Source organism: Onychomys torridus, chromosome 16, assembly GCF_903995425.1.
Source record: "Onychomys torridus chromosome 16, mOncTor1.1, whole genome shotgun sequence".
Lineage (NCBI taxonomy): Eukaryota > Metazoa > Chordata > Mammalia > Rodentia > Cricetidae > Onychomys > Onychomys torridus.
In genome coordinates this window covers 66525930-66536729 of record NC_050458.1, presented here as the reverse complement: position 1 = coordinate 66536729, position 10800 = coordinate 66525930, and the positions used below count along the sequence as shown (strand labels likewise).

The following is a 10800-nucleotide window of genomic DNA, read 5'->3' as shown; positions in this document are numbered from 1 at the left end:
CAACCTTCCTGGGATTCACCTTCCTCCTGTCCTTGTACTCCATCTCCACCAGCAACATGAGCCGCCAATTCACCTGCAAGTCTGGCTCTGGCAACAGGGGCTTCAGCGGCTGCTCGGCTGTGCTGTCAGGGGGCAGCTCATCCTCTTACCGGGCAGGGGGCAAAGGGCTCAGTGGGGGCTTCAGCAGTCGGAGCCTTTACAGCCTGAGGGGCGCCAGGAGCATCTCTCTCAACATGGCCAGTGGCAGCGGGAAGAATGGAGGTTTTGGATTTAGCCGGAACCGGGCCAGTGGCTTTGCTGGCAGCATCTTTGGCAGTGTGGCACTGGGACCTGTGTGCCCGGCTGTGTGCCCACCTGGAGGCATCCACCAGGTCACTGTCAACAAGAGCCTCCTGGCTCCTCTCAATGTGGAGCTGGACCCAGAGATCCAGAAGGTGCGCGCGCAGGAGCGGGAGCAGATCAAGGCTCTGAATAACAAGTTCGCCTCCTTCATCGACAAGGTGGGTTTGTCAGAACAGGGGGACCTGGGACATCTCTCCTCTCCTCCTCCTGGAGTAGATATCTTCAGGAGGCATTGAAGTTGGTACCCCTACTGTACACAAGGTGTGCACTCCATCACCTCGGTATCTTGTAGAGGATTCTCTGTTGTCCAGAGAGAAAACACCAGCTGGGGTTGTTTCTGCTGGTACAGGCTTTCAGGGACACTCACAGAAGAACCCTAGGGAAGAGATCTGGGCCTTGCTGTGGAGACCTGGCCTGGTACCATTGTTAAGCCTTGTGGTCACTCACACAAGCTGTACACAGGGAAAGCCAGGAGGAGGAGAATCAGCCTCAGGGCAACCAGAAATCCAGTCTTCCTCCCAGACATGCTGACATTGTATCCTAGTCACCTGACTGGTAGGTCAGGAGTATGAATGAGTGTGTGGTCACCCCAGGCCCTTTGGGCTAAAGGAAGTCTCCACGGTGGGCGTTTGTATCTGCGGTTGAGGGTACTCTTACAAGGTAGGGGTAGAGGCTCTCTGGAGTCAGACTTGGCCTGTGACTGACTGTGTGGGTGGCTTTGGGGGGAAATTACTTGCTCCATCTGGGTCATTATGTTTTTACCTCTAGTGTGGAAATCATGACCTTCCCATGGGGCTTGCATTAGTTTAGAAAAGAAGGCTCATGTGAAGATCTTGGCACAATGCCTGTCTCAGACTAAATCCTCCCCCAATGGTGGCTGTTGTTGCTGAGGAGGGATGCTGGGAAGCAGAGAAACCTTAGATCTAGACAGGACCTCAGGGATCCTCCAGCTCAGCCAGGATGCTGGCTGTGGTATATGAGAGACAGTTTCCCCCAGCTTATGGGTCAGCAAAGCCATAGAGGCCAATTCGACACCCACAGCCATTTGGAGGACAGGCTGGGTTCACCCTCAGTCTCCTACCTGCAGGTCTAGGGTCAGAGTTGGGAGGGATATGTTGGCTCCATGACAGTCAAGCATCACAGCCTCGGGCCTTGTGGCCACAAGAGCAGCCCCTGGCCCACAGTGCTAGTCTTCCCATGTGGAGGCCCTCTGCTCAGTCTCAGGGGCCAAGGCTGGCACTGCAGCGTCTTGTCCTCAAGCTAGTCACGTCTAGACAATCAAGGTGCTCTGAGGATTTAGGTCTGGGGGTGGGAGTGTTCTGCACCTGAGTGGGCTGTCCAGACCCTACAGAGGGGCAAATTCAGAGACACAGAAAAGCAAGATGAGGGTGGTCTTCCTGGGGAGTAGGAAGGAAACCCAAAGCCTGATTAACTCTCAGGAGCTTTGGCCTCAGGAGCATTGTGGCCTCTCAACCTCAGGCAGAGAGGAGATGTCAAGACCTATTGGAGACCTAACTGTGACCCAGTGGCATGTTGGGTACTGTGGTGTCCCAGATGTGGTTAATGCTCAGCTCAGGAAGAACTCTGGATTGGTTAAACCAAACTAAGTGCTGGATGATCTGTAAGTTCGGGTCATATCCTCATCTCAGTGCAGAGTTCCACGTACTAGTCCCACTTCTTGTGAACACAGCCTTGCTTAAGTGTGCCTGTGTTCACTCTTGTTTAAAAAAAAAAAGTCAAATTTTAAAAAACTGTGCTCTCTATAACCAGCTGGGGGGTATATGCTAATGATCTCTGGTAAGTTCCCTGATCTGGTGAGAGCCAGGCTCTGTCTGTCCCTCTGGTTCCATATTTCATGCTTGCTCCAGATAAGGTAGTTCTAAAGCTGCACATGTGTGTCGTGTGTGTGTGTGTGTGTGTGTGTGTGTGTGTGTGTGTGTGTGTGTGTTTGTGCGTAATAGCAACTGTGAGCAGAGATGATATGGGGCCCAGTGTGGGAGTCTGAAACACTTGGAAGCTCTTGGCCTCAGCCTCACTGCACTCTGACATGTCATAAGATAAGGAGCGGACCTCATCTTCAGAGTGGGTGGCCTTTCCAAACAGATGCACCCTGTCTGGCTCTGCAATGCTACTGTCGGGTGTGCTCACACTTTACTCTGCTTGGTCACCGTGGGTTCTGGCTGATTGGAGGTCCACAGTGAGGGGACACTTGTCTGGGTTTAGTCCTGAGCTCTGCCCTTGACTAAATTTCTGGACCTTGGGAAGAAGCATGATTTCTTCATGCCCCAGTGTCTTCTCCGCTGATCATGGCTAACCCACCTCTGATCAGAGCTGCCCGCCTCTTACAGCTGTAAGGGGTAAAGGAAAAGACGCAGAGCGCTGAGCGTAAGGGCCTTGAGTGACGAGTGTGATGGATTCTGTGGGACTCAATGGTGGCTGGGCTTGGGTTCCAGGTGCGCTTCCTAGAGCAGCAGAACCAGGTGCTGGAGACCAAGTGGGAGCTGCTGCAGCAGCTGGACCTGAACAACTGCAAGAACAACCTGGAGCCCATCCTCGAGGGATACATCAGCAACATGCGGAAGCAGCTGGAGACACTGTCTGGAGACAGAGTGAGGCTGGACTCCGAGCTGAGGAATGTGCGTGACGTGGTGGAGGACTACAAGAAGAAGTGAGTGAGGACACAGCCTGTCACAGGACAGCGAGCCTTGTCCCTCTGAAGGGTTTAAAAATTTGGTTTCAAAGTTTTGGAGGTAGAGAGTGGTGTTCTAGGCTATACTAAGTAAAGTCACCACATCAAAAACCCAGAACGTGCTCTCTGATCCCTAGCCTCTGGACTGGCACTGGGAACAAATGTCCAAGTAGCTGGGCCGTGATCAGAGCTCTGGCCTGGGCTCAAAGTCGGGTAAACCTTTCACATTCTCAGAGCTTCTGTGCTGAGAAAGAGCATGGGAACACTTGGGCACCATTCCCATTTGGTGTGAGGCAGTGTGCTTCCTGCATCCCCCTAGGTTTCCCAAGGGCCATTTGCTCCACATGCTTCCTCCTCATTTTCCAAGCTGGATCTTCTTCTGAAATTGGCCACTATATCCCTTCCTCCAGGAAGCCTTCCTTGCTCGGCTGACCCTTCATTCTTCTGCACCCCACTGGCTGGCACTCTTTTCTGTACTCAGGGCTGGGTCTATCAGGGCTCTAGGCAAAGGGTGTAAGCTATGATCCCTGCCTTCTTACAGGTACGAGGAGGAGATCAACCGCAGGACAGCTGCTGAGAACGAATTTGTGCTGCTAAAGAAGGTGAGTGGAAGGGTCTGGCCAGAGAGGCTGAGCCTACCAATCGTGCATTGCCGTCAGTCCCCAAATGAGCTGATGCAGAAGTAACAATGGGAAGGCTGGAGGACCATGACATCCAGGAGAAGGAAGGAAGGAAGGGGCCGGGAGGATGACAGGGGAGGAACCAGTGTGAGGGGCTCCCTGCAGCCATGAGACCTGGCTCAGATGTCTCCAAGGTGACTTTTGCAACAGCCTGGCTGGGACACCCTTTCTGAAGGTTCTCATTCCTGCTCACGGATCAGATTCTCAGAACAGGAGATGAGGGCTGTGCCTTCAACTGTCCCTACTGCCTTCCTCATGAGCCACACAGGAGAAGATAATGTCTTCTTCCTCCAGCCAGGCAGCTGGGCTTGGGATGAATGTCACCTTCTGGATTGCACCTGTGGTGACCGTGGATTGCTGGGTCTTCTTTCAGGATGTGGATGCGGCTTATGCCAACAAGGTAGAGCTGCAGGCCAAGGTGGATTCCATGGACCAGGACATCAAATTCTTCAAGTGTCTCTTTGAAGCTGTAAGTCTCCTTGCACCTCATTCTTCAGGGTAGTCAGCGACTAAAACTCTAGGGACTGAGGGAGGTCACAGAGGCTCCAGCTCCCAAGGAGGCCCCTGAGTCAGCCACCCACCTCACATGTTACTCCTGAGAGCCCCCTCTCCATCCCTGAGGCCTCATTCCACAGCAGCATAATCTGCCTAGGGTCCAGCAAGGTATTTTCTTTGCACATGAAGGTAGCGATCTCATGTTCTAGACCCTATACGGCATCACTAGAGTTTGTCATTGGTCAAGCTGATCTATTGCCCCACCTATGGTCCCTGCAGGAGATGGCTCAGATCCAGTCCCACATCAGCGACATGTCTGTCATCCTGTCCATGGACAACAACAGGAACCTGGATCTGGACAGCATCATTGATGAGGTCCGTGCCCAGTATGAGGAGATTGCCCTGAAGAGCAAAGCTGAGGCCGAGGCGCTGTATCAGACCAAGGTGAGAGGCCGAGACTGGGCTGGGGCGGGGAAGGTGGGGAAGGTGTGGTGACACCATGATGTGAAGGCTTATCAGCCTTCTTATCAGCCCAATTATGCTCAGATAAGAGACAGTGCCCAGGTCAGAGTCCCCTGTGCCCTGGTGTCATGACCCTCTTCTTCAGTCAGAGATGCAGGGACCTCCACAGAATCCACGCTATCACATTTCTCCATCTCTGTGCTTTGGGCTTTCCAGTTCCAGGAGCTACAGCTGGCAGCTGGCCGCCATGGGGATGACCTCAAAAACACCAAGAATGAAATCACTGAGCTGACCCGGTTCATCCAGAGACTCCGCTCAGAGATTGAGAATGCCAAGAAGCAGGTGAGGGACTTTGGCTTGTGGCCAGGGGCAGTGAGCCCAGTGGAGGGCATGTGAATTTGTTGAGGGCCTTGGCTTCCCAGATGTCTCTAACAACAGAAGATATGAGTGAGGTCACTGCCTCCAGCAGTTGGACGTCTCTGGGGCACCCTCTTTCCTGCTCACTCCCAGCACCTTTCCTTGGGTATTCTTGTCTCTCTTAGGAAGCCTTCCCTGGTCTACAAGCTGGGCTCCTCAGTGTTTGCCCTTCCCTGATCTGTTCACAGCTCTTGGCACTTCCTCTTGACAGTCACATGTTCCCCATGCTCTCTGGAATGAAGAGAGTCAGGGCCCTGGCTGCTCCATGACCCCTCAGCATCTTGAGCTGTGCCTACACATAGCAGTATCTTCATAAATATCATTGATGTGACTGAGAAGGGGAAGCAGACTCAGGGAGTCCCTAGTAAACTGGGAATGCCCCCATGTTAGCAGGTAGGGGCAGAAAATGCAGAGAGAATGAAATGATAGCCTACGATTCTACCAAATTTAATTCCCACAAAGACCTTGAGGGGCAGCATTCCCGTTCTCTCTACACCAGATGAGAGGTGTGGTGAGGTTGTGCAGTATATTGCTGCTAGACACAATCCATGTTCTTCCTATGGGCTTTAACACAACTGTTCTGCAGTCATGTGTCCAAGTCATCCCGCCTTACTTCATAGGTGGCCATAGGATCAAACGAGATGAGGCATGGAATAGGTGATGCTGAGCAAGGTGTGGGGCAAATAATCATCATTTTGGGAGAATCTCCTTCTTGGGACCCTAGGCTGTGGACCATGTGTCTGGGCAGAAACTGTCATTGCATCTAGCACATTGTCTTGTAATATCTCTCCTCTCAGACCCTAAACAATTCAAGAACAGAAAGCCACTTACTCACTGTGCAGCCTGTTGATCATTGTCTGGGCATTGGAGTGGTTGTGGTCTCCAGAGGACAGGGGGCATGCTTTCTTCTCACCATATGTCTGGGAACAGGGGCATAGCTGAGATCCAAGAGGGCTTGCCAGCCCCTTCCAGCCAGAGCAGAAGTGTGGTGTGCATCCAGTGTGCTACTGGATCTTACTGAATGGGAGGTGTTTGGCTGCAGACAATACCCATGCCTCCTTCAGTTTTCTAACTTCTTGAAATCCTTGCTTAGGCTTCTAATCTGGAGACAGCCATCGCTGATGCCGAGCAGCGAGGGGACAGTGCCCTCAAGGATGCCCGAGCCAAGCTGGATGAACTGGAGGGTGCCCTGCACCAGGCTAAGGAGGAGCTGGCCCGGATGCTGCGTGAATACCAGGAGCTCATGAGCCTAAAGCTGGCCCTGGACATGGAGATTGCCACTTACCGAAAGCTTCTGGAGAGCGAAGAGTGCAGGTGAGCAGGGTGTGCGTGGGCAAGACGCCTATGAAGCTCCAACCAAGGAGAAAAATCTCACATCCGGCAGGAGCTGTTGGCGAGCAAAGGGATGGTGAGAACAGAAATGATAACAGCCATTAGGAACACCAGCTGGGCTGGAGGTGCGTGGCTCAGTTGGTAGAGTGCTTGATTAGCATGAGCAAAGCCTGGCTTTGATCATCAGAATTGCATATGGCTAGACGTGGTAGTGCATGCCTGACATCCCTGCTTTTGTGAGGTAGTCAGGAGAATTGTTCAAGGTCACCACTGACTACATGGTGAGTCTGGGGCCAGCCTAGGCTACATAAAACCCTGGAGGAGAGGGAGAGAGAGAGAGAGAGACAGAGACAGAGAGACAGAGAGACAGAGACAGACAGAGACAGAGACAGACAGAGAGAGAAGCACTGATACCCATGAATGCTGATGCTCACTTCATCCTGGTTGCTGTGCTGTGGTGAGCTACATGAATCAGCCCATGCTGCCCTTACAACCTCCCCAGAGTGTCTGGGAGCATCCCACTTCCTTTCTCTCCTGAACCCCACTCCTCTACTAGGCTTCCTTGTTCCCTCTTTGGGCTAGCCACTCCAGCTTTCCGGTGTGCTAGGGAGTGAGAAGGCTCACTGTACCCGGATACTGGGAGTGGACATACAGTCCTCACACATGCACCTCTTAAAAATGATTATTCAGTCCAGTATGTTGCCTGCTCACCCCCAAAGGTTCATGGGTAGCTTCGAAGCTTCTGAGGCTCTGGTTGTACTAAAGCAGTCCTGGAGTTTCCTCAGATACCTGCTGGGTCCAGAAGCCCACCTCGGGCTGGTGGGAGCAGCGGTTTGGAAGAGGCTGTGGGATGCTCCTAATTTTGCTTCTCTCCATAACAGGATGTCAGGAGAGTACCCATCCCCTGTCAGCATCTGTAAGTATTCAGTGGGCTTGGAGCTAAGTCACAGTCAGAAGGGCAAGGGCTGAGATGACAAAGCCCAGAGGGTAGACCTAGGACTCTTTCATCTCTATCCTCCTGCTTCCCAGGGGATGACAGAAAGGGACAGCCACAGGAGAAGGGAAGTAAAGGGTGACTTCTAAGAAAATGATGCAGCGGGGGTCTGTGTCAGGCTTTCAAGGCTGGGCTTGCAAGTTACAGTCAGATTGGGTCTGAGGATTCAGATGGGTTGGGGGGACTAATGGACTCCAGAAGGGGTGCTTCAAGTTGTCAGGTTTAGATCTGGGATCATGGGTCTTAGATTGCCATCTGTGGGGAGCCAGCAAGAGAAAGAGGTTGGAGACAGATTTAGCAAAGCCTCTAATGGAGGGGACAATGGTGGGTGCTCAAGACAAGGGGGTGCATGGGTACCTGGCTGAAGGAGATAGGCTTGAGAATTAACGGGGCAAGACTCAGCTACAGTGGGTATAAACTGAGTAAGTTGAAGACACAGGGAAGGTGTCTTTGGAATATTCTCCCCAGGGTGAGGGAATGACTATGATCAGGTCCTCACAGAGCCCTGTCTGTCTTGGGGAAAGGAGAGTCCCCTCCCTAGCTCTTCCCAAGTAGGTCTGAGCCCAGCTCTCTCTCTCTGCAGCCATTATCAGCAGCACCAGTGGCAGCGGAGGCTATGGCTTCCGGCCCAGCACAGTCAGTGGTGGCTACGTGGCCAATAGCACTAGCTGCATCTCTGGAGTGTGCAGCGTCCGTGGTGGAGAGACCAGGAGCCGAGGCAGTGCCAGTGACTACAAGGAAACCCTAACGAAGGGCTCCAGCCTGAGCACCCCCTCCAAGAAAGGTGGTCGGTAGAGAGGGCCTCCTGACCTCAGAACCTGGGAGCCCCTGGATTTTCCTCAGCCACCCTCCTTCCCCCTCCACTGTTCTGAGTCTGGATAGCTCTGGGCTGCCACACGTGGTGCACATCGCGTGCTTTGCCAGCTTCGGCTCATCTCTGCTCAGGTCCAGCCTATCCCTACCACCAGCCTTTGCCTCTGTCCTCACCATACTGCCTGGCTTCTTGGGTCCCAATCTGGGCTTTCTGATCCGCTGAGCTTTTGTCCCGGCTCCTACCTGTGACAGGAGCTAGCTCTCCATCCAAGAGGGCAACTAACAGACAATGAACTGAGAGTGGCCAGCCCACCCAACCCCGGCACAGTCCCATTTTGAGTGGGACCACTCAGAGTAAAAGGACTCAGTGTTCACTTTCTTGCACCCAGAACCAGAGAAAAGAGGACACACTTGGCTTCTCCTGTATTCTTTAAAGCCCTCTCTGTTGTATCCTCAATAAACTGTGCAATCTGACACCTTGATCTCCTAGTATTTAGTGAGCAAAAGTCAAATGCTCAGGGGAACATGCATACACGCGGCACACATACAGTCACACACAAGTGCGCCAGTGTGTGTGTCCTGGGTGTGGGTCCAGTGGGTAAGGGCTTTTTCTGTGGAGCAGAAATTAACAAAGTCTTAGCATGCTCGGCAGAAGGAGGGCTTCTCGCTAGGGCTGCAGGTGGGGGAAGCATAGAACAGGCTGGAAGGAGGCGTTGGGGGCAGAAGGATGGGCAGAAAGGGTGTCTGTGCGGCGAGTCTGTGGCTGTTGACAGACCTCTGAACTGTGTCCTGGCAGGAACTCTGGCCCCGTTCTGGGGGCTTTCCTGGAAGGCAGGTGGGTTGTGTAGCTGCCCTGCTCTTCACTGTACTAAGCCTCCTGGCAGAGTGGGCTCCTCACTACAGATTCCCACATCCGGGGCCGCTGTTGTGCCAAGATAGGGCAGGAGGCCAGGTTTCTAGAAGCTGAGGCTGGAGTAGGGTGGAGTAAGTCGTGGTGAGGCTGGGTGGTCGGCACCTTCTCAGACTATTGCCATGATGGTCAGTCTTGCCTTGTGTGGAGGAGGAGTTCACGGAGGGAACAGATTCTCTAGGCCAGCTGTGTGGCTAGAGACGGGATGCAGGCAGAGGAGGAGCAAGGTATCTGTGGGTTGTGGAAACCCAGAGTCCACAAAGACAGTGGGCAAAGACTTGTTTGCAAGCTAACCATACTAATGGCGCTGTTTGGGGCTAGACAGGGGGTTTTGGCTACGCAGAAGACTCAGGGTACGGAGCTGGAACAGAGCAGAGGAGGAGGGATGGCAGAGGGAGCAGGGGCCTTGGAGGAAGGGCTGAGTGGGTTGGGCAGCTGGTACAGTGCTCGGAAGAGTGACTGTGGCTTGGGGCAAGGCCACAGAGCCAGTTCTGAAACTCCCAACATATAAGAGGCAGCCTTCAGGCAGATTCCATGGCTGGCAAGGTGAGTGTGTGTGTGTGTGTGTGTGTGTGTGTGTGTGTGTGTGTGTGTGTGACACACCCTGCCATTTCCCTAGCAAAGGTCCTTTACATACCTGCTGCTTTTGTTACCTACTGCCTTTACAACGTTAAGAAATAAAATGAGATAGTAAAAGATGTTTTCAGTCAAGAGCATCTAACACATGTCTCAGGTTTATGGAGGGGAGCTTCCCTGGGTGCTGTTGATTTACCACTTGGATCTGGGGAGGAGGGAGTAAAGACTCCCCACATTGTCCCTTTATGCCCTAGGGCTCATAGGAGCTTCATAGGTGAACAGAGTTAACCTGGGTTCTTAGCCTGTTTTTTAGAGCCACAGAGACGGAGCAGGATGCAGCTGGGAGCCCCATGTGAGTCCCATGGCAAGTCCCAGCATGTGCGAGCTTGGCTGGGTAACAGCCCAGGCAGGACTTGTGGATAACTCGGGGCAAAGGAATAGTGACAGTGTCTATCCTGCAGCTTCGGGTTCAGTTAGAGACTTTAAAAAGGCAGGGAGAGATTGAGGAAGACGTTTGATGTTTACTTCTGGTCTCCATATGTGCACCTGCACACAGCATGTACTTGGCAGCTGTGGGCTGAGTTCCCTCCCCACAAGGCTCTGACTTCAAGCAGCCACTGTGAGTACTGAGAGAAGCCAGCTTGGAGGGACCCAGCTGGGGGGTACCCCACAGCTGGCCAAGTCAGGCACAGCAGTCCAGCTGTTGCTCTGGATCACACTGGCTGGGGCATATTCAGGCCATCTTTGAAGGGTAAAGAGAAGAAGACAGGTCCCCACAGCACCTGCCTACCTTGGGGCCACTGTCACCTCCTGTCTTCCATCTATGAAGCCTCTTTCCCACAGCCCCTCCCTGTGGGCCAGCCCCAGAGTGCCAGCATGGGGCAGAAGCTAATGTTTGTGACTCCCATGGGCCACTCTCCATAGGCTGGCCACAGCACCTGTGCCATCCCTCCAGGTGGGTGTTCTTTGTCCTAAATCTAGGGTGACAGAGTCAAGACACAGTGAGCTCTGTCTCTCCACAGCCCACACTCTTTCCAGACACCACCCTGCCTCCCAGGATGAGAGCCAGTCCTCGGCCCACCCAGCTGCC

General features: G+C 53.3%; 1 protein-coding gene across 2 annotated transcripts; it reads left to right on the top strand.

Moving 5' to 3' along the window:
* Positions 1–8256, top strand: LOC118596818 (keratin, type II cytoskeletal 71). Of its 2 annotated transcripts, none has more exons than XM_036207723.1 (9): positions 1–500; positions 2796–3010; positions 3573–3633; positions 4085–4180; positions 4486–4650; positions 4885–5010; positions 6179–6399; positions 7299–7333; positions 7995–8256. In XM_036207723.1, the coding sequence occupies exons 1-9, from the start codon at positions 57–59 to the stop codon at positions 8204–8206; spliced, it is 1575 nt and encodes a 524-aa protein (XP_036063616.1). In that variant the 5' UTR covers positions 1–56; the 3' UTR covers positions 8207–8256. The 2 variants fall into 2 exon arrangements, with proteins under 2 accessions (XP_036063616.1, XP_036063614.1); XM_036207721.1 differs by having other exon boundaries at positions 57–500; positions 7974–8206.
* Positions 8257–10800: the final 2544 nt, after the last annotated feature.

What these genes read in the sequence shown, in the direction of transcription:
- LOC118596818 (XM_036207721.1), top strand. Translation starts at nt 57, where the DNA reads ATGAGCCGCCAATTCACCTGCAAGTCTGGCTCTGGCAACAGGGGCTTC. An exon ending in TCAAGTGTCTCTTTGAAGCT is followed by an intron (nt 4,181 to 4,485) that starts GTAAGTCTCCTT and finishes TGGTCCCTGCAG; the next exon opens with GAGATGGCTCAGATCCAGTC. An exon ending in TTGAGAATGCCAAGAAGCAG is followed by an intron (nt 5,011 to 6,178) that starts GTGAGGGACTTT and finishes ATCCTTGCTTAG; the next exon opens with GCTTCTAATCTGGAGACAGC.